Below are 23,750 nucleotides of genomic sequence, written 5' to 3' on the forward strand. Positions count from 1 at the left end.
GCCGCAGTCAGCCACAGTTTCGTACAGCACATGGCGGCTAGTCGTGGTGATATTGGTGATATCTGTGCGTGTGTGCGCTCGGTGTTCGCTACTCTAGGGAGTTTCCTTGATGAATATCTGTGTGACAGTTACATATGGAATAGTTCTTTGTGGTCAGGTTTATCTCTGCAAAGTGTTACGAGTGATGACCAGCATGTTCGAGCAGTTTTTATTGCTGTACTGTGTGCGATGTCTTGGATACACCAGCGCCGATCAAGGGACAGCGATTTTCTCAGCTCTAATTATTCCATTTGGAGGTAAGTTGCACTTATATATTTCAAGTATAAGTGAACGTTTGTCTCGAATGTTTGTGGGCTTCGTTATCACGATGTCATGTTACCTGACTGCGTGTAATGTTTACATATGCGCGAAGTACACTACAGGCCGGTTTGTGTAAGCAGCCTTTGTCTCCAGTAGCCCTGTGCCGTGCAATGCTTGTGCCTACTGGTGCGCATGCGTCTATGCAACAAACGCGAGTAATTACATATGTTCGAGTGAACTCATTGGACGCCTATTCGGAGTAGTTTAAGGTTGATATAAATAATCGTTACATAGCACCTACAGTATGAACCGCAGTGCTCATCAGATCTTGCTCACCTTTGCTTTGCACTGCATTGACTTTGTATTGTGGTACTGCTTTTGAAAGCTGTATTGATGCTGTTCATGTGATTTGGTAAAACTATACTTTTGCTTGAATTGCGTTTTATGGGTCATTGTGGTTTTGATGTTTGCTCATTATGTATAAATATTTTTTTTTTCAGGTGGTGTACGAGGATATGAGCATACTCATTCTACGTCTCGAGATATGGTCTAACACTTGCTACAAGCGTTCAAATAAATGCTGTTAAATTTCACCACTATGTTCTTTGACTGTGTGCAGTTCACTGGACGAACAGGTCCTGTAGGAACCATGCTAAAACGCATGCGATAGCCGCGAGGTCAAATCTGGAAACTCTTCCATTTCCAGCTGGGAATGAAGGATTCCAACTAGAAATTTTGCCATTTCCTGCTGGAAATATTTGCTGGAAATATTTCCATTCCCAACTGGAAATATTTCCATTCCCAGCTGGGTTATGGAACCTGGAAATTTTTCCAGGCTGGAAATTTTCCCATTCCCAGCTGGGAAATTTTCCAGCCTGGAAAGATTTCCAGGTTTCATAACCCAGCTGGGAATGGGAATCATTTTCACCTGGGTCGCCAAAAAAGAAGCAAGCGGCTTCGTTTAAGTAGAGATATGACAATGCACGTAAAAAATAGTTTTAAAAAATCAAGAAACACCATTTATTCATATTAGAAGAAACAATGTACTGGAAAGGCAAATCCCCGCTTACTCCGAAAATCAACAGACGCAATAAAAGTTACGGGACACACGTAATATCTGGGGTTTAACGTCCCAAAACGACGATATGATTATGAGAGACGCTGTAGTGGAGGGCTCTGGAAATTTCGACCACCTGGGGTTCTTTAACGTGCACCTAAATCTAAGTACACGGGCTTCAAACATTTTCGCCTCCATCAAAAATGCAGCCGCCGCGGCCGGGATTCGATCCCGCGACCTTCGGCTCAGCAGTCGAGCGCCATAACCACTAGACCACCGTGGCGGGGCTACGGGACACACTCGGCGATGAGCCTCGCAATTGTGTCCCCGCGCTTTTTTTAGCCCCTCTGTAACACCTACACATAAACAAATTTTCATTATACACATACAAACAAATGAACGAGCTTGAAACAGAAGAGTGGCCATAGGCTGCTCTACGCAAAGCCTAGAGGGTAACTCGTGCATTCATTTTAACCACAGTAAGATACTGCCGTTTTCAAATGGTATTGATCGGTACTGGTACTGTAACAAATATGATTGTTCAGTTCGCATAGAAATTCGCTATAATTTTAACTAACGAAACAAAAAGATGTGTCGAGAGTGAAACCGAATGCCCCCTCCAAGTAATGTAAACACTCAAGGCTATTTCAGAGTCCGGTTCGCCTCCGATTCTCTTAGATGAAGTTGACTGTAATGCAAGATATTAATGGAGGGCTTGAAAGGGCTGGCTCCAAGGTATCCACAACTTGCAGTGCGCTTCGAGCTGATGGGCTTACCACTTAGTTGACCAACGTGCGTATCGTGCTAATATTTATTTTATTTTATTTATTTTCAGTATACCGTCAATCCCAAATGAGGTTTTACAGGGTGAGTACACTTAGAACTAAAGAAGAAATCACGATACAGGAATCTTACAGTTCAAATATCGGTACAGTTTATACATAGGTGACTGGACATAGATAAGTAGCTAGTAACATACATGCTAAGTATAGAAAATTTGCACAGGCTACACACATAGTTGAGCATCAAACAAACAGTAAATTATTTTGAAATCAGTCAATTACAGTGCAAAACATCTAGCAGCCGTGTATTATCCATTCGTCTGTCATATCGGTGTTGTAATGAACAGCTCGGCAAGTCCTAAAAATATTTGTATACTGTTGTTTGCAACACAGTTGAGGCGTCTGGCGCATTCCACTCACGCACTGATAACGAAAAAAGAAGGAACAGGATGAAGCGTTGTTCGTGCAAAAGAATTCATCAAGAGTGAGTGGGTGTTTGTGTCGGGTGATCCTAGAATGACTTATATTGATGTAGTCCGAGGCTTTAATCTTGAAGTGATTGTGCAAAAGTAAGCGAAGAAGCCTAAGACGGTGAAGCTTCGATCTGCTGAGTACTTGGGCGAGCCCCGCGCTTCGCAATAATTCAGTAGGATACGGTGATTGTAGGGTAAGAATGAAGATGCCTATTTCTGCAGCCCAATTGGGAGCAAGGCGCAGCGACAGTGATCTCAACGCATGTCTTCGTCGAGGAGATCATCAGTGAAATCTTGCACCGGCTCTCTATCTCTATGAGTGGCATTTGACGTAACACTGCTGGGGTTTTACATTCTAAACCCACGATATGATTATGAGAGACGCCGTAGAGGAGGGCTTCGGAAATTTCAACCACCTGGGGCTCTCTAACGTGCGCCTAAATTTAAGCACACGGGCCTCTAGCATATCGCCTCTATCGAAATGCGGCTGCCGCGACCGGGATTTGATCCCGCGACCTTCGGGTCAGCATATAACATTCGAGGTAATTGTAGGTCATAACTGCTTGGCACCATTCTCAATTTCAGCAACTCGCTGACTGAAATAAATAAATAAACAAATAAATAAATAAATAAATAAATAAATAAATAAATAAATAAATAAATAAATAAATGCTCGCTTGTACTTTTTTTCCCCCGCGAATAGCAGTGCTTTTTATGCGCGCGGAAAAATAGCGCGTTGATCCGTTCAAATTGCGCATCTTATGCAACGAAAATAAATTTCATTGTTTTCGTTTTTTTTTCCCATTACGCCTTCCATACTTATTTCCAGGCCCCTTAGTTCTTTTTTTATAAATAAGTTATACCGCTACTTGATTCCCGAGAGCCAGCAGAGCCGCGTCGACGCGTTCTTTCTCTCTTCTTTGAAGCTTACTAATCGCTTTAAAAAAATACGATTGTTTTCTTGCTCTTTCCAGCAACTACACGTGCATGAACTTTGACTCGAAACGAGGCCCACGCACCCGCGTATGTCTTAGCAAGAATAAGCTCCCGTCTCGTTTATTATGTATCGCATTCCACGCAGCAATTATTTTTCTTTTAAGGTCTTTCGTAACGACGTACCAACTCGCACGCTGCAAAAGCAATCTCATCTGCCCCGCTTAAGGCATTAAGAAACGGATCGTATTATCGTAAGCCTTCGAGAAAGTGGCTTATGTACCCCACACACTCTCGAACTAAATCGAGATTCAATTTTTCTTTCCATCTCGAGAAAATCTCGACCGAAGGTCAAAGGTAAATTACACGGTCCAGCTCGTTATATCACGTGATTGGTAGTACGGACTTACGTTAGAGACCAGAAGAAAAATTAGAGAGTGCCTGGTTTTTATTACGGCCCGTTCAATGAACGGGCCCACGTACACGTGCCGGGAAAGAAGTGTACGAATATTAACGAAACGAGTTCCACCTGTAGTGAAAGATGTAAGAACTGCCGAGCATTGATTCACCTGTGTCTTTCTTGTGTTTCTCTTGTGTTTATCTGCTCATTTCTGCTGTCTCATGTTATTTTCGTGTAATCATGTGATATATTATATAATTTCCTGTCCTTTTATTGCGATTATCTGATTTGTTTTGCGAGTATCTATTTTCTGTTCTATGGTGTCCCTTCCACTGTTTTCTGCTTCGAGCGCGGTGCTTCTATAGCTCCCGTATACCTCTGTATAACCATAACCTCCGAGATGGCGGGCGCGCGATGCCGCGCGCCCGCCATCTCGGGGGCCATGGTATAACTCCCGACGCTGGCGTTTAGCTGTATTTCGATGGCTTGGACAAACGAATTAGCCATTCGGCAACGCTGGCTTTCACGGCCAAGGGCGCACAGGCGTTCCAAACGTGCCATCTGCTCGGCTTATGTGTATCGAACGTGACGCCAAGGCGAGACTTGAAACGACGATAGGCCAGTCCCTTAAACTCCTCCGCAGTTAAAATTCTAATATTGAATCCACGAATATATTTCGAATACGTTACAGATATTCGCGATACTCACAGCAGCCAGAAAAAGTGCAAAATTAATGCAAATGTAAGGTAAATCTCACTGCCGCCGGCATAGCGTGGGCATAAAATATGCGTGCTAAAATATCAGCCGACGGCAAACAGGTGCAGTACCATATTTTGGTGCTGTCGTTAGCGATGAGCCATTTCTTCCAGCTAAGGCAGTTGACAACGAAATTCCAATATGAAACTTAAGTCAAATATGATGAAAACAACAGGCCTACATACGAATGGACACGGTGACACTAAATTCGATTATGTCGTCGAGTTGTCTTCGGGTTTTAGGATAATTTAGCAAGCACGTACAACAATTAGCATCAAATCGAGCGACCACCTATACTGACATTTTATTTGCCTCAACTTTTGTGTACACCCCGTCGTGGTGGTCTAGTGCTTATGGTGCTTGACTGCTGACTCGAAGGTCGTGGGATCGAAACCCGGCCGTGGCGGCCGCATTTTGATGGAGGCCGAATGCTAGAGGCGCACGGCAACGGTTACGCGCACGTTAATGGACCCCAGGTGGTCGAAATTTCCGGAGCCCTCCACTACGGCGTCCCTCATATACATACATATCGTGGTTTTGGGACGTAACACCTTAAATATTATTATTATATTCAGTTTCACTTACATACGGGCGCTTTACCGACGCGCATTACGATTTACATGTGCAGTGTTTTTCGTTCTTTCGCGATACATGAAATGCCCAAATGTCTGATTGCAAACAAGACTGAAGTTAGAAGAGTCGACGTTTCGGCAACGCAACCTGTCTTGCCGAAACGTCGACACTTCGAGGCAGCAGCTGGTTACTACCGTGACGAAGACAGGCCTCCTCGATCAACGACTTCACATGACCTAACCGTCTAAAGGTTTTATGTATAGATTCCCGAAAACATTTTACCTTACTGGCTCCATATTAGAGATGCCCATTGCATTTTTGTTGCTAGTATTGGGCACAGCAGTTCTATAGCAGACTGTTTAAAGGGACACTAAAGAGAAACGATGAATTGGTTTAGATTGATAAAGTGTGCTCGGAGAACTCTTAAGTTGTTTATTTCACCACCATAGGTTTATTATTAGAGGAGAAAACCAAGTTCAAAGTTTCATTTTTAAATTTCGCACCGAACTTTGTAATTCGTGACGTAAAAGGTTTCAAAGAGCATTTAACGTATTTTGGCACAAACTCGTTAACTCGACGAAATTTCCACAACTCGACGAAATTTCCACAAACTCGTTAAGTCTCTGGACCCCTCAGAGGACAATGTACTTCGATTTAACTGATTAGGAACTACGTAGGCCCAAGCAGGCGTCGTCAAAAATATGTGACGTCAGGGCAAATGGTGCGGGAATTCTAAGGTGGCGTCGCCACCTGTATTTTCTTTTTGCGCGTTTTCTCGCTTATTAAGCGTCTTCTCGCAGCAAGCGTGGTGTTTTTGGTATCGTGGAAGACTACTTTACTATTGCGAGAAAAATCGTTTTGCTCTTTAGTGTCCCTTTAACTGCAGAAACACATTTGATAACTCCTTTTTCTTCTCATTCAGCGTTTTTAAACTGACGATAATAAATTAAGCTCAAAAGTCTTAAGTGGGCAACGGCGACAACACGAGAACAGGCATAAATCGGTGAAAGGCAGTCTCCGGGAAAAGGATAACTAAAATTAATAAATGGAATTAATAAGGACATGCCTGCGTGGCAATAAGAAAGGCATGCAGCGTACCTCTGTTGGCGCAGGCCATCCAGTTCACTTCCCTGGTGTCGGTCACCTCTCGACCGATGAGATAGGTGAACACGCGCACCTGAGAAAAAGAGAGAGCCACCGCGTGTAAAGTCCCAGTCAGTGTCAACTGATACGTGAACGTGTAAACAATTAATAAAGCAATGAGTGTAAGCCCAAATTAAACGCACAAAGCTCAACAGCGAGAAGACACGCAAAGAAGAAACCTTGCCCTACGGGGAAAATGGGGGCAAGCGAATCTTTGCGTGTGCCTGCCTGACGTACCACTTTGCTTTCTTTATTGCTGTCGCATTGTGCAATGCTCCCTCCTAACCGTATTTCTCCTCCATGCCGGGAATCGCACCTTGATCGACGTGCTTAGCAGCGCTAAGCACGTCGATCATACTGCCATATCAGATCATACTGCCATATCAGAAACGGCTGATCATCGACAACCCTCCTAATCGAGAGAGCATCAGTTATTGGAAAACGGCGCACACAAATAGGCGTGTGACCGGCGAACCTTCGAAGGCCGCATTTGTGTGTGCTCGCCGACGTCGGGTCTTGTCGAGTACGACGCCGCCACCGAAATATGTGGGTTAAAAAATCATCTACCAAAATAGTGACACAGAAAGGGTGACGCTTCAACCTGAAGCGCAAATCGACGCCACAGTGAGTCATTAAGTACTGCAGAGAGCTGTTTCTGAGCTCGAGTTAATATATCCTTCGCGTCAGGTTGGGCACTGAATTGCGGACGCGCGTGAAAGATTAGGAGTGTACGGAGATGTCCGACTCACCGGGATGTTTGGCCAGTTGTAGTGCCTGAAGATCTCCTCGTAGGTGTAGGGGGCGCCATCTGTGACGAGCATTATGGCCTGGTTGCATTGACTACCAAGCCGAGACTTGTTGTACTGCGCAGAATGCGACGGAGACAAGAGAAAGAAAGAGATCAGAGTGCCCGGAGCGTCTCAGCTCATAAGCACAGAAATCAAAACGGTAGATATATTAGCGCCAAGGTTCCCAGTACGCAACTCTCTTTAGCGCTCCGAAGCGATGACGTAGTCAATTCCTGCTGCACAACGGCGCATGCTACAAAAACCACCGTTGGCACGTGCGTTCACTAAGTAAAACTGGGCGAAAAGAAACAGAAGTGCATTTTTTCTACTCACATGTTGCAGCATCTCGAATGCCTGCTTCAACGCTGCGGTGAAGTTTGCGATGTTCAGTGTTTCAAGTTTGCTGAGATTTTCCTTGAATTCCTGCAAAAGGAAGTCGGTGAAGCTGACGGCACTGGCGATGACGACGACGAATATCGTGGTCGCGTGGAACTATTCTAACTAAAACTAAATCTCTCCAAAGTTGAAATTCATTTGAATTTCACTCAAGGGCTGTAATGTTGCCCGTGTGTGCCGAAGCGTTAAAATTGTGATGAATGGGCGCCGAGTGACGCATTTGAGTGCCTTAGTGATATCGATGGGGCATTAGAAAGATTTTTTTTTTCCATGACTTTTCCACTGCACCCTACAGTGTACACCACTGTACAAGGTCGACCACTATTTTATGGGGAATAACTGAATATTCAATCCAGTTTAAACTACATTTCTGCTTCTTCAAGACGAAAATATGTCGTACATGGCGCCTAATAATGAATGGCGACAACAGAAATTAGGAATCGTTTTCCGGACCTTACGCCAAGCATCAGCTGCTGCGGTCTCTTGAATACCAAGGCAGGCAGGCGTTCTCCCTTAACATGGCCGACATCGCATATCCTAGCGACCCGAAGCAAACAGTAGACTATGCTCAGGTATACTCTGAGCCGAGATAATGCAAAGATTCTAATTCCGTTCCACTATACGGTCAAGTATCGTTACCCTAGTATAGATCTACCCTTTATGTGTTAACACCAGGATTGACCAGTTGGAAAGCCATGTTTGACAATAAGAACGGTACAGTATCAGACTAAATGAAATCACTACATTATATATCATCATCATCATCATCAACCTGTCTACGCCCACTGCAGGGCAAAGGCCTCTCCCATGTTCCGCCAATCAACCCGGTTCTGTGCTTTCTGCTGCAGCGTTATACCCACTAACTTCTTAATCTCATCTACCCACCAGACATTATATATATATATATATATATATATATATATATATATATATATATATATATATATATATATATATATATATATCGGGCCCTGCTCTCTGGACAGTCACGTAGCAAGGATGACGAATTGGGCCGCGGCTGAGCGACCCGTGGTTGACCGGTCGATGAACGAAACAGCACAAACGCAAAAAACAAAACAAAAAGAAAGACAAAAGACAAGACACGTGTCTGCTCATACGTACCCTGATGTTCCTGGCGTTGGCCTGGACCAAGTTGTAATGAAAGCAGCTCACAACGGGTTCGATCACGTTGGAGAACTGCAGCCGCCAGCAGAGGAAGAACCGCACGTGGATAATAGAGAGAGAGAGAGAGAGGAGACAAAACGATCGTTATAGTAGTAGCCAGAATAAAGGGCTCTGGGTGTATTTTACGGGGCGGAGGAGAACAGAAATGATAGGGGAGGGGGGAGGGGGGGGGGAAGAGGAGTAATGCGACCGGGCATTCGTACACGATTAGCCATAGTCACGTCAGCGAGTAATTTTACGGGCCTCGGGGGAAAGCCATCGCTTCGTGAACTGTGAGACGTCTTTGCGGGTTCCTCTGGCCCGTGCTGGTGCGCTTGGCGTGGCCGTAACGAAGACACCAATACGACAGAAAAAAAAGCAACTCCTTAAAAGGGTTTTAGGGAATAACTGTTCCGACTAGGAACAGCGGTACAAGCTCAGGTATTCAGTTCAGTTTCAGTTTATTTTCGGACATAGTTACATAACACGAAATATGTCCACGAGGCAAGGCAATAGGAGACTCATACGTCTCCTGATGAGGCCTTCACCCCGGACGTACACGTTGAACAGCCAGGAGCCAATCCAGAGAAAATAAGTACAATGCTCATTGCACAGCTTATATAAACAACACGAACAGTAAAAAAAATTTCGGCAGATCCCACGTACCGTGGGAGTCGATGTTTTGCGAAGCATGCGGCGGGTAGGTGACTGTGGCGTAACCTTTTTTTACTGACCGACACGTTACGAAATGACGCTAAAAATTTGTTCAAGAGCCGCATATGTTCAAGAGCCGCATATGTGTAATATAACCAGTTGTTTACGGTTGGGTAACGCTGCCCATGGCAACGTGGGTATTACCAACACCAGAAGCGGTAAGCTGATATGTAGTGCTTATACGTGTCCCGAGAACGCACGCAGGTTTCACGAACCCGTGTGCATGTGTGCAAGAAGTTCTTTACAGTTCTTGAACAAGGGCATCATCACCGTGATCAGTGAGCACCAGCAGCTGGTCATGACCAGCTGCTGGTACTCACTGATCACGGTGATCCGGTCGTGATCGTGGTGACGAGGGGTCCATGTGTAGTGAAGTATGTGGTATAGTAGAGCTGTTGGAATTCTTGGATGCCTCGGTCATTTTGTCGACAAATGGTCTGTCGACAGAGCCGGCGACATGTCGGAACCTGAAGCCACCCATCGGGTTGGTGAGGTATAGGCCGTCGAGGCTGGTAGGCCTGGATAATGCTACGTAGACCAACATCAGTGGATGGTGTTTGTCGTATTTTGTAGACTACGTGGGCGTATGTGGCCTACGAAGCCTAGTCTACAAAGCGGCTGCAAATCAATCTGGCATCATCCTCGGTCAGCATGAGGCCATCGCCCAGCCTCGTAAGAAATGAAGAGGACACTGGGTCGTTCTGGCTGACTAAGTGCACTTTACGGTGCGGTGATGTGGATATCATATGTAACTTTCGTTAATGTATTCCTTCGGGGTCGAGCAATGCTTCAATATAGCTCGTCGAATCATAGGAATACAAACGTAATGTTTATTAGACTGCTATAAAAGCGGAGCCAACACTGGAACTACAGACGTCAATCTGATATGACGCCTGTATCGTAGGAGTAGACATCGTAAGAGTATCAGGTAGTGTTTACTGCTTTCTTGTAAAATCAGATAACCAGCACCACAACCACAATTGGCATTGCACCGATATTACGCCTGCGTAGGCTGTTTTTCCAAAGAAATTTATAGACCTGGCGTGGCTCAGTGGTAGGACGCGTGATTGCCACGCAGAATGCTTGGGTTCGATTCCTGTTGGGATCCTAATTTTCATTCGTTCCATTCGTTGAGTCAACGCTGCCGATGTTGATTTTCCTTAACGCTCTAGCATTTAAGTTAACAATGTCTGTTCTCGCAGTTCCTGGGTCGATATAAACTGTCAATCACCTGTGGCGCATACCCGTACACCGTGGCCCGAGGTAAACGGGTATGTGCCACACGTGTCTAGTGGAAAGGGTTTGACGACGTACGCGACAAGATTTTAACGTTATTCATGTCATGACCCGACAGTCATATTCGTCAAATCCTCTTACCCTCCCATGCAAATTTTGGTGTACACCAAGTTAAGGAGGCGATCATGAGAGCACCCAGACGTAGGCGGCTAGATAGACAGATAGATAGATACGTAGATAGAAACGCTCAAAGTGCCAGAGGTTCGCTTAGAAATGCTTCGCATTTAAAAAAAACACATGTGACAAAAATTATACAAAGTTTACATTGTTCGGGTTTAACAATTTTATGAAGTTATACAAATATACAAAATTGTATCGCTCACGAAACAAAACAAAATGAATTTTACTTCCGCATCAAGTGCATGCTGACGAACTTAACACTTCAATGAAGCTCGGTGGATAAACGCTACGTGAGCGTCCCGTTTATAGCTGGGCGGTCACCTGTGAGCCACCAAGCTCTAGGACAAGCAGTTTACGAGAAATAATAATGCACGATTGCAGTGGCGCCTCTTTCGACTCGCAGAAGGAACCGAAGTCTTGGTTTCTTCCTCGATAAAAATACCACGCGTGTGCCTTATTAAGTCGTTTGCAAAGACTGACTTTGGAAGCCGCGAAAAGCAAGCAAAAAACAAGCAGTGTCAGCACAGCCGTCTGCTCGATTTGCCCCGAGCTGCGTCTGCGTTTGATTGACACGGCAAGCAAAAACACCGCCCGTACGCTGAGACAGTCGCCGTCCGCGAGAAGAACGTACCCTGAGAATGCTGACGTAGTCGTTTTCGGTGAGCGTGTCGAGGATATTGACGATGACGTTGCGCGCAATCTCCTTGCGCAGCCCCATCATGGACCCGCTGCCGTCAAGTAGAATGACCACGTCCTTCGCCGAAGCAGCAGCCTGCACGTACCTGCGAAAAATAAACAGAAACAAACAGGCGATGAGAATCGTGGTGAGATCGTCGAAGCATGGCTATAGCTTGGCAGTGGCTTGGCAATGGCTTGGCTTATGCTTGGCCAGTGAGGCATTTATTTATTTATTTATTTATTTATTTATTTATTTATTTATTTATTTATTTATTTATTTATTTATTTACCCTCAGGGTCCGAGGACATTACAGAGGGGAGTGGTTATATGTACAAAACAAAAGATCATTCCTATTTATACAATAATAATTAATATGGCATTGCAAAACATACATACGTTCGTCAGGAAAGGAAAAATAACCCCTTTATATTACGAACAAACGTTGAGGCAAACAGTGGAGAAGCTCTACGCTCGAGTGATAGCCTTCATTTCATATCGTGGGTTAATTCCAACGGGGGAAATGAACACGTCTTAAGAGCTAGAGGGCATACACCCGGCCTTATTAAGTCGAAAGAAGTTAGATGCCTCATCAAACGGAAAAAGTGATCGTCGGCGTCGTCAGCACGATTGGTCGGAGAAAATGAAGCAAATCAAAAAAGAAACCGACGCTTCACGTGGCTCCATGCGTTGTTCAAGATGCCAAACGTCCATTGAAACACTACAATGTGAACTAAGCAGTAGTTCAGAGTAATTAGGCGGTAATTGATAATAATTAAGAAGTATCTGGGAGTAACTGACCGTAACTGAAAGTAGCCGAGAGTAATTGAAGGTAACTAAGAGTAATTGAGACTAGCTGAAAATGACATCGAAATAGTACAGATGTTATTATAGTGCTGACGTAGTGGCTTCCGCCGTCAAGTGGTCCTATAGCACGCGATAGAGGAACCTGTGACTTTTTACAAGAAAAAAGAAGGCCCACCAAGCGGCGGAGAAGGGTAATCTGAGTCTTGCAACCGTGAGCGCGAGGAAATGCTGAGAGTTACGGAAACCACGAATGCGAGGGGGCTTGAAGTTTTAAGTGCGGACAAAAGAGCAGGAGCGCTGCATAAACACGATATATTACCGTCCAGGCGATGGGACCGCCACCGGCGTATAACGTCATTTACCGTGAGTAGCGTGGGTTTCTACAACGACGGGCATTCCTATGGGTGGTCGCTACACCTTCATTGGCAGCGGCTACTCCTCTTCATTTGACAAATGAACTGAATGTAATGAGTGTTGTGGTTTGACGCGCCAAAAACCACGACATGATCATAAGGGCCGCCGTAGGGGAGAGCTCCGGAAATGCCGAACCCCTGGGGTCTTTTAACGTGCACCTAAATCTAAGTACACGGGCCTCTAGCATATCGCGTACATCGAAAATGCGGCCGCCGCGGCCGGGATTCGATCCCGCGACCTTCGGGTCAACGGTCCTGTCGAGCAGCATAACCACTAGACCACCGCGACGGGTCAAATGAACTGAACGAGCAATCAAGGTCGAAAAGGCAGAAAAACATAGCGCACATTTCAAATACCCTGGCGATACATTGGCTAAGTTCCGTACATTGCAGAGGAAGGAACCGAAGAGCGCAAACGGGTACTCATCGTATTAAATCCGTAGTAAACGTTCGCGGCTAAGGCCGCGAACGTTTACCACGCATTGGTTATCCACGAATTAGTTACCTGAACAGCGGGTTTTACTTCGTAAACTTTTTCTACCTTGACGCGAAACCGGAAATACCTAACATTCGCTTTGTATTGACACAATACCGGAAACCTCTAAAACCGGTCATACCTAACTTCCCTTATTTCACTTCGAGTCAGCCAAGTGACTTCCAGGTACGCATTTCCGATCTTACGCTCACTTACTGATTTTATTTGCGGTCTATTAAGCTCACTTCCGGTTTCCACTACTAGTATGTACTTCCCTCTGGTATACATTTACACTTATGCGCGAAACTAAAGGCTGATTGGTTGGTTCCTAGAAGAATATGACTCAACCCAACACGGGAAATCGGCCATGAATTGTGCGCTATATAATATGTGAAAAGAAAAAAATCCTAAAACGACAATTTCTGGGCAAGCGAAAATATTAATGGTGTTTTCTGTTTCTTTATTGAATGCTAAAGAAAAAAAAAGAAGTTTAATAAAAGAATTTAACAAAACAGGGAAGATAAAGGAAATAAATAAATAATAAATAAATAAATAAATAAATAAATAAATAAATAAATAAATAAATAAATAAATAAATAAAAATAGACATGTACTTGTAATGTTACCATGACAGTCCCTTTGATTCACCTATATAATTAAATACGGCATCATATATGCAGTGACCAGGTGCCGACGCCCCCAGAGAATGCCGATACGGAAAGCTCAAGCCCATGTTTTCGGAAAGGTTGGAGTCCTTCGAGACAAGCTCGGTAAGAAATTATCCCCTACATTGTGGACATTACGCCCCATTACACAAATTTGGTGAACAGGTCCGAGAAGGTACGCTGCAGCGTGCCTATCGGAGTATTGGGCGAAGGACGAAGATCGGATGGAACTTCGCTGCATGCAGGTTCAAAAATGGGAGCGTCAAATCTGCTGCAATTTCACAGAGAAGCCGCATATGGCTAGTTGAATTCGTCTCTGTGTGTGTACAATATTTCCCAGCGTACATGTGCCGCATAAGTTAGGCAAACCCTACCATTCACCAATGGTCCACTAAAGAAGGGAACACAGGGGCGGCAAACACAAACATGACGCACGCTGCTCAGATGGAAAAATTTAAAGTAGTACACGCTAAATTCAAGAGGGACCTCCTGAACAGACATTTACGATTTAGTTGCAGGGTGTGTGATTTGCTAAAGTTCGAAACCTGTGTCACCCCTGCGTCGTGTGCTAAGCAGCTTGGCTGGTCGCCCACCTTCACAGAGTCGAATGGGTCCTCAATTCTTTCATTGTTCCTTCTGTCAGTATCTATCCCTTTTACTCGCTGTTACTTTCTTCCGAGAACAACGTAGCCGGTTCGGTTAACGCCGGTTACAGTGGTTAAACTGATTAACAGCCTCGTCTTTTTCTCTGCGTCTTTCTCCTCATCCTCCTCTAGCGTGACAGCGAGACGCGACAGGGATAAAAATTCTGCATTGCTCACCATGGTCTCGTGCGGCACTCGTACATGTCGGGGTCGTCGTCAGGCCACTTCCGGGCTGAACACAACAACAAAGAAAACCAAAACGAAGCGGTGAGAATCACCAGGCGCCTTCAGAAATTGCAATAAAGAAATTATTAGATGTAGGCTTCACCACGAATTATATATAGATGTCATCAACCCATATGCAGCCGTTTACTGAGAAATAAGGCGCTAAAAACTTGCTGCAGACAAGATAACACCAACCGCCACAATGATCTGCATTAATACAGCAGGAAACATCGTTCTATGTTATGCTGAGAATGAAATACCATGGGTTAGGTCATGGCGATTGAGTAATGTAAGATTGATATATCAATCATTAGCTTAAAACAAGCACACGTGTGCAATCAATCAATCAATCAATCAATCAATCAATCAATCAATCAATCAATCAATCAATCAATCAATCAATCAATCAATCAAATGTGCACTGTCCTACGTTGAAGTGGTCGAACAGCCCCGCAGCTAACTGTTGCACGAACTTAACAAGCCATTGTGATATATTTAACCGGGTTGTCATATACAAACTTACTGATACGACGTGATGTCTAACACATCAGAGATATTGTGGTAAACTTGAAGTTTATTTCTATGCACTCGGGCAACGCTTAAACGCCGTGAACTCACCAGGGAACAGCCTGATGAATCCAGTGCTGCTGCAGAAGAACTGCCAGGCGATGAATGGGTCGACGACGCGGTTGTTCTTAAAGCGGGAGTTCATCCCCTCCGACCATTTGACGGCATTGAGCACCGGCGCCGCTGGGAAAGAAGAAGCGATTACCACCCTCATTGTTCAACGGCACATAATTATGTAAAGCTTACGTACAAAGTAGGCACAACATGAAGTAGCGTGCATTCTTACTATAACCTTCTTTTAGCCTTTACAGGGCGTTAGGCACTTGCACATAGTAGTCGATCACCGAAGCAACGAAGCATGTAACAATTAATAGCAAACCAGTTATTGTACAGTCAGGATAGCGCCCGGGAATGTGTATGAACAACATATAGGGAAGATAATCGGAGGCTACCAAGGATACCTGCGAAGCTAAAGACCGTGCGATGGAATGTAAAATAATAGTCGTAGCAGTAAAAGTAAGAAAACAACATAATTGATTACAGAACGAACAGGGATAGCAGATATTCTAAGTTGACACTAACAGAAAAAAACAATAACAAGCAGGTCATGCGATGTGTTGGACAAGTAACCGATGAGCTGTTATAAAGGAAGGAAATGTATGACAAGGGGTGAGAATCTCGACCGAAGGCAGCATAGGGTTGCGTGGTGTGATGAAATTAAGAGATACACAGACATAAAAATTGACCGCGTATCTGCGTGCTTCGCTGCAAATGTCGTGTAAAGACGATAGAAGAGGCGCTGTGTGAGATATGGACGCCATCTGGCAATACGTCGGGAAACATGAGTGCTGTGTTGCGTGCTGGTAGTCCCGGCGCAGCAGCAGGCGAAGACCGGCGGTGACCAACGCGACCGGCGGGGACGCCAGCCAGCCCGAAAACGCGGTTTGGTGCGAAGCGCTGAAGCAGAGAAACGTCCGCACTCAACGAGTACTCTCCACACACTCTTTTATTTACACGTCGCCTGAGTAAAACAGGAACGCCAGAGCGGCGCCCACAACCGGCAGCCTGAAGGCCGCCCACAACGCTGCTTTTTCATTTTTTAAATATTTTTTTTCACCTTCTTGGCCTTCTCAAAACTAAAGTTTTTCAACACCAACCCATGGCATTCGTACAGTGCAATACAGAACCGAAACCGAAACACAACAATGAGCTCGTGCGAAGGGCACGGAGGAAGGCAAATTTCAGCGCAGTCGCATTTTCAGCTTTGTTGAAACAGCGCTCACTAGACGACGACGAAGTAAAAGAAGGCACACGACAGGCAGCGCCTGTCCTGTGCCTTCTTTTACTTCGTCGTCGTCTAGTGAGCGCTGTTTCAACAAAGATGAACGCATACCAACTCGCTCAAGCTTCCATTCTTATGCATTTTCAGCGCAGCTTAAGAAACTAGGGTCCTTAAAATTACGTATGTATGCATTTTCTATTAAAGGAACACGCCAACTAATACTTACCTAGTGATGTTGCACCTCAGATATGCATGATATTTACTTTTTGATCGACAACGTTCACAAGTATGAACAGCCGTACCAGTTCAAGACGGCTGGCCCTTGGGCAAGTGGTTCAACTTTGGCCGAGTGGCTGAATCGAGGGACGTGCCGACAAACAGAAAGACAGACAGACAGAAAGACAGACCAAAATTTCTGCGTTTAAGTTCCCCAAGAAAGACTATCGTCTTTAAAATGGAATCAGCTTGCACAGGACATGGTAAATGGAAGTCACTGGGATGGGCTTTCGTCCTGCTGTTGACCAAAGGAAAAAAAAAAAAACGGACTGACGACGATGACGCATTCAGATGTCTGAGCCGATGCTCACAAGCACGATATTTGTAACCAGGAAGCAATGCAAGATCAGCTATGGATGCCAAGATTACAGACTTTTTGGGCCAGTTGGTTTGGTACATTCAATGATGCCATGACAATGAAAAGACAGGGACAAAGGAAGACGGCAGGACGTGCGCAACTAATAACTGATTTTTTATTCGAAAATTTTTTGGTACTTATGACAAAGAAGATAACTGCACAAAAAAAGAAAAAGAAGAAGCCAGCATCATCCAGATGGGCGATTTCCTTTGCGCTCAAGTGTCGAGCCCCCTCGATTACTCTGAGCACAGCGGAAATCTGTCTGGATGACGCTGACTTGTATGGTTATGATATTGCTTTTTTGTGCTGTCATCGTGTTTGTCTATGTACTACACGTTTTCGAAATAAAGATCAGTTGTTAGTACCGCGCGTCCTGTCGTTTTTCTTTGTCCCAGTCTTTTCATCGCAATGGCGTCATTGAGTAAGCCATGGATCACTTCGGTGAGGAGGATGGGTGGCGGCTAGAACATTCCTGCCCTCCCCATTCCCCGCCCCCTCCCCCCACCCCCCACCCCCCGTGAGTGACGCCTAAATAGTACATCTATACTTACATTTCGAGTATATGTTGGTGGCCACGTGAATGGCGCTGTAGGTGAAGTTGACGTCAGCGTCGTCGAAGCGCCGGTCCTGGTGCATCTCCATGGGCATCCAGTCATCCGGGTCCTCGTCATCCGACAGCTTGGGCACCGTGTTGGGACGGTACAGCTTCTTAGCGTTGAAGTAGCGAAACTGCGAAGTCATTACAAGGGGTCCCGTACACGCCGTATAACTAGAGAATTTGATAGTGAACCACGCTTTGACGCTGCTGTTCACACCGGGCCTTTAGTTCGCGGTCACTTCCACAGATGGGTTGACACCAATGAAATGTAACCTCGGCCACCCTATACATTTTTTCTGTTTCTGACCTTCATTACCATTGTACCAAGTAAAGAAGGGATTGTATTGCCAAGACCATGGCAAGTATAGTGTTGTCTCCGTAAAGTTAGTGTATATGTTCAGTAGGGAAAGGGAACCGATACAGTAACTGTACGCTCTCGCTAGACCAAAGCTACCTGGTGGGACACATCCAGAACTTTTTGGAAAAGTTCACTACTGGAACAATGGGCAGTATAGCGACTGTTTCGGGACCACTAACGCTGCATTCATTCATTCATTCATTCATCGTCACAGAATGTGCGATAAGTGGAAGAACCTCGACAAGACTGTTTGTGAATAATATGGGACGCGTAGTTGCAGCGAAAACTACAGAAACCTCACGTTAGTTTATTTTTAATTTCCGAGAGGCAGTCTTTTAAGAGGCGGCCGAAGTGTCAGGGGCGCTGGCAGTAGGCTTCGCCTAGTGCGCAGTTTTCGTAGCTACCGTTGAACCATTTCAGCTACTTTCGATATGATCTTCACATTGTTGCAAAGAGGTACTGCTGCAACCCGTATTGTTTTATTGGCGATTTTCCCTACAGTGATATGCGTGCGCAGTGATATATGCGTAAATCGCAAGAATAGCGCATTCGTGGTGACGGTCGAAAACCCGTAGATAAATTCTAAAGGCTTAGCCTGGGGTGAGTGTAATGCAGAGAAGCCAGATCGTACAACTAAGTAAGCACCGGTGTCGAAAAACAGAGTTGTAGCCGAGATTTTTTTCTCCCTGCACTTAAAATGGCCCCTCATATACCCAAGAAGAATGGACTAACTCATCTCCAGTCAAGACAACAAGCTAGAGATCCTGGACGTACAGAAAGCCCGCGACTCGGCTTGGCGGTCCCCACGTGGGATTAACCAGGTGGCGTTGGACCTTCCCACGTCCTTTCTGGGCCAAATAAAGTTCTTTCACCTCACCTCATCTCCCTATATGAACATTCGTGTGTGTGTTTTTATGTTTTTACGTGTGCGTGAGTGTATATGCATAAAAACTAAATGTTTCAGAGACAGCCGGGTTTGTGCCACCCAACGCTTTCAATGCCTACGCCTATGTCGTGAACAACAGTTTACTTACATCAATGTCTGTGCTGTACTTGTGGTCTTTGGCATTTTTCTCGGCCTCTTGTATCAAAACCTGCAAAGAAGCACATGGGCACGGATTGGTTCCAAGAAATATTAGCAAGACACGCAAAAAGGAGACCACATTAGTAAGGAGACCACATTGCGACAGGCGCACGACGATGACCACTATCGTTGGCGCGGGAAAACAAAAGGGCCACGAATAAGACCGTGAAATTGCGTACAGATCTACACAAGTTGACTCAGTTAATAGCTACGTCATTTACTAAGTTATTTTTTTTAAAGTCAGCGGACAACCGCGTAGTTTATTCTGTTACATAAACCAGAGACCCCGTGAGTCTGGACCAGTCGTTGTCCACCGGTCAAACTCGACAAGATGGTGGAATCGACAATGTCCAATATGACACCGCGGCTATTCAATGCTTATTCCTACGGTGACATGAGTCTTATTTCGGTCCGCCGCGGTGGTATAGCGGTTACGGTGCTCGGCTGCTGACCCGAAGGTCGCGGGTTCGATCCCGGCCGCGGCGGTCGCATTTCGATGGAGGCGAAATGGTAGAGGCCCGTGTACTTAGATTTAGGTGCACGTTAAAGAACACCAGATGGTCGAAATTTCCGGAGCCCTCCACTACGGCGTCTCTCATAATCATATCGTGGTTTTGGGACGTTAAACCCCAGATATTATTATTATTATTATGAGTCTTATTTCCATCGGCGTGAGCGGGTAACGTTTACCTTATTTTCCATTATGTCTCTAAGACGCCGGTTACGTAATAAAATAAAATCTACCCCTGTCCAAAAGCAAAAGGGTCGTTAGCCTTCCTTTTGTTCTGTTCATCGTCGTCAATACATATAAGTAAAAAAGCATGGCTGATCTCTCTGTCATAGGAATCGGTATAACACGAGGGAGAAACGTGTCTTCACAGACGTAGTTGAGCGTTTGTTGTGCATTGTTTCGCCACAAGAGCGAAGGAATGAATGCTATAGCAACAAATAGTAATCTCACGGAAAGAACGGCAAGCAGCTCGAAAATTGCAACGCGCCGCTCAAGCAGAAAGGACGCGCGGAAAGAACATACACAGGATGAGCGCGAACGAACAACTGTCACAGCTCGAAAGTTAAAGTGCGCTGCTCAAACACAAAGGAGGACGCAGGAAACGAAAGCACAAGAATACTTGTGCGTTCGTTTTGTGTGTGAGCACACAAAACTTATTATTGTGTGTGAGCACACAAAACTAACTTATTTGTGTGCGAGCAGCGCGCTCCTTTCGCAGAAGCGGCCGCTGGAGTGAGCGAAGTGACCTTCGGGCTCTCTGTAACTTCAACGCAAACGTCCGTTGAGAGCACAAGACGTACAAACCACCGCCATCACGAGATAAGCGCGCGCGCACGAGCGACCACGCCCTGTAGAGGCGCGCGCTCATCGCGACGCGTGGGGCGACGACCTTTAAAGCGCGCCTTTCGAGCCCTTCGCGCCATCTCGCTAGTGATAACGAAAACACACTGAAGTGCCACCGATCTCTGAGTACGACAATCAGTAAATGGTGTATATAAATAGCTTGTCGTTAGTATGGTGAAGAGCGTGCCGTCTGTGGCCGAGTCGGTTCTTGCCGTGTGCTGCGGAGCGAGGGGTCGTAAGTTCGATTCCCGGTGACGGCATTTTTTCTTCTAGTTTTTTCTTTGCCATCTGTTTGTATATATATTTTACAACGTCATATCCGTGACGGAAACACGTCAGTGGAGCCGTGTTGGACCCCGGCATCAAAAACTTTCGTGTTAAAGAAACTATGGAGGACGCTTGAGCTTTGCCTTCAAGTGCAGAACGCGACAGCGTAACCGGGCTCCGCGCGCATCGCCTTTTAAATTGCTTGCGTGGCTTCGGTTCTCGGTGCATGCTTCAACCGTGCCGTAAGAAACATGTGATTGTGGGCGTAACATTGTCGCTTGAAAATATCCTAGAATGCCTACTGCAAGTACAGTTGTTAAGTGCCCACTACGCCATAATTCTTCCTTTTGCGAAGCGCGTCCGTAAGGCGACACGCGAACCTACGCGGCTGCTCACTTTGTTGATGCTTTTGCAGCTGATGATGATTAAATATGTCTGAGCGCTTTGTAATGGGTGGGCCTTCAAAACAACCACTCGTTGCGCAATTAACATGTTTTGACAGCCGGCGCGAATCTACGCTTCTGCCATGCAATATTACACGCGTTAAGGAGACTCCTTCCACTACATGACATTCATATAGTGATTTTTTTTTCGAAGCAGTTTCAAGCAATAGCGCTGCTCTGTTGTAGAACATCTGCTTGCCCCGCAGACGGCCTGGGTTCGATTCTCACTCAAATCGAATATTTTTATTATTTATTTTATTTACATCTTTTTCGATTTTTTGGTCACGGATAAGGTGATGATTTTTCGCTCACAACCAACGGCGCCAACGCCGACGCCGGAATTTCTGCGAAACGAGCTCTTTAACGTTATTGCGTTAAAAACCGATAACAAACCTACAGAGTGCGGATCCATGAATTACCTGGTAATTGCAAGACTGTCGTCACTATGAAATGAATCATAACGAACGTTGAAACAGTGCACTCCACGCTTATATTTCCACGCATGTCGCAAGACCACTGAGCCGTACGCGTCGGTCCAGCTACAGACACAAATTCTATCAACGTTCCAGTCGTTCTACGAATCGCTCATTCGTCCGGGCCCCGAACGAAGCGCCCAATCGGAATTCAAATGTGCTGGGAGAAAGAAAAGGAGATACAGAAACAACGACGCTAAATTCATTGACGGGATCCTTCCTTCGCCGCTGTTCCGCATCGCAGTTTGCTGATCTGGTCCCTCTGGTCCAGCGATCCCCATCGAGCGCGCCCAACTCCCTCCGCGGCAATCTATATTATGGTCGCGGAGTCAGCATGCAGATGCGCCACCTAGTTCATCAGCGTGTAATCGCACCCCCTCCCTTTCCAATCTTCCCTCCACTTATTCACCCTTTCGCCTATGCCTCCTCATCTCCTTCTTGCAGTGACGTACTGCGCCGCCTCTGGTTAGGTGTTGTTTTATGATACCGGAATGCAGACGCGCACCAGGGCGCGACTAGCGCGATGACAAGATCGAACACTTTTCGCGTTGTTTAAAATTGCCATAACTTTGAAAAAGAGACTGGTTGACCGAAAACATTTTGTTCTGAATAAGGATTTCATGAGTCAAATGGGAGGGCACCCTTGTTACTCTGCCTTTTTTCACTTCCAGGGCTGCACCGACAAGCCATTGCGGCCGCTCGTGGTCGTCGTTACACAGAATGGCCTCGTATTTCAGGAAAGGTGTGTTCAGGATGCGGTCTACCATGGGTTTAAACTGGCGAGCCCGCGTTTTGTGACATTGGTACGCGAGCTCCCCGCAATAGGAACAAAGCAGGTAGAATTTGTTCGTGCCCTTTAAGAGAAAAAACAGAACAAAAACTTGGCTGATCCCTTCGTCATAGGAATCGGTATAACACGAAAGTGAAACGTCTCTTCATAGAAGTAGTTGGTTGTTTATAGTGCATTGATATATGAGAGCTGGTACAATGTCTATTGATGTTTGGCAGATATAGCACCGCTTGATAAGAACGCACCCACGTTGACGCCTAGTGGCACATCTCCGTCCCGACGACTAAAGCCCATGACCATTATTTAAAGGGGTACTGACACGAATATTTTCAGTTGTCGTTTTCTTGCGTCAAATGAAAGGTCAAGCCCTCAAAAGCCTAGAAAAGGTAGTGCTAAGCGCGAGTGAGCCCTGAAAAAGTAATTACAGTATGTTTTTAAAAACTAGTTTCGGTTCCTACTGTACCCTGACGTCACAACACGGTATGAGCTTCTCGTCACGTGCTCGCACAATATATAGTGACGTTTCCACGCACAAGTGGCCATTTTGGAAGTTTTGATGTCGTGCAAGCGGCCATCTTGGAAGTTTCGGTACCTAACGTCATCACAAGCCAGACTGCTGCGTGAAGTCACCAGAATTTGTACTGTAGCCTGACGTCAAGCTAGTGTCGATGTCAGTAGGTGCGCCATGGAAAAAATGACTTTAATATCAACTTAAAATATCTTATCAGCATTTGCTGAGCTTCACACTTGCTCAGAGCCGTCTCTGCATACAGGAGATATGTATGGCAGAGTAAACTCGCCTTCGAAAAATGGTGTCAGTACCCCTTTAACACTTGTGATAGCTGAAGTTGTGAACACATACCTGGACACCCGATATGGTGAATTCCGCGTACAGATGGCATCAACAAGCGCATAATAAACACTGATACTTGATATGCACTTCTTAAAAGCATTGTGAAACGCGAAGAGAAACGTGTCTCCCCACTAGCCTGGCCGTGATTTCTCGCAGGGCGAGCGGGGAACGCGATGCCACAGCCAGGCGAGCGTCGGATAGCTTTTTTTAAGTATGGATGGATGCTATGAGCGAGGCTGGGGCTAAA

General features: G+C 45.5%; 1 protein-coding gene across 2 annotated transcripts in view; it reads right to left on the reverse strand.

The window, feature by feature from the left end:
* LOC119372104 (voltage-dependent calcium channel subunit alpha-2/delta-3) overlaps positions 1–23,750 on the reverse strand; it is a 205,891-nt gene that overhangs the window by 74,204 nt on the left and 107,937 nt on the right. For both annotated transcript variants that reach the window (XM_037642567.2, XM_037642566.2), the window contains exons 4-12: positions 19,274–19,333; positions 17,835–18,012; positions 15,419–15,550; positions 14,753–14,807; positions 11,527–11,677; positions 8,724–8,798; positions 7,539–7,628; positions 7,167–7,280; positions 6,373–6,451 (exon numbers count right to left, since the gene is read on the reverse strand). In XM_037642567.2, coding sequence (XP_037498495.1) covers positions 6,373–6,451; positions 7,167–7,280; positions 7,539–7,628; positions 8,724–8,798; positions 11,527–11,677; positions 14,753–14,807; positions 15,419–15,550; positions 17,835–18,012; positions 19,274–19,333 — 934 coding nt within the window. The remainder of the gene's footprint in view (positions 1–6,372; positions 6,452–7,166; positions 7,281–7,538; positions 7,629–8,723; positions 8,799–11,526; positions 11,678–14,752; positions 14,808–15,418; positions 15,551–17,834; positions 18,013–19,273; positions 19,334–23,750) is intronic.

The sequence above is a fragment of the Rhipicephalus sanguineus genome, chromosome 10, assembly GCF_013339695.2.
Source record: "Rhipicephalus sanguineus isolate Rsan-2018 chromosome 10, BIME_Rsan_1.4, whole genome shotgun sequence".
Lineage (NCBI taxonomy): Eukaryota > Metazoa > Arthropoda > Arachnida > Ixodida > Ixodidae > Rhipicephalus > Rhipicephalus sanguineus.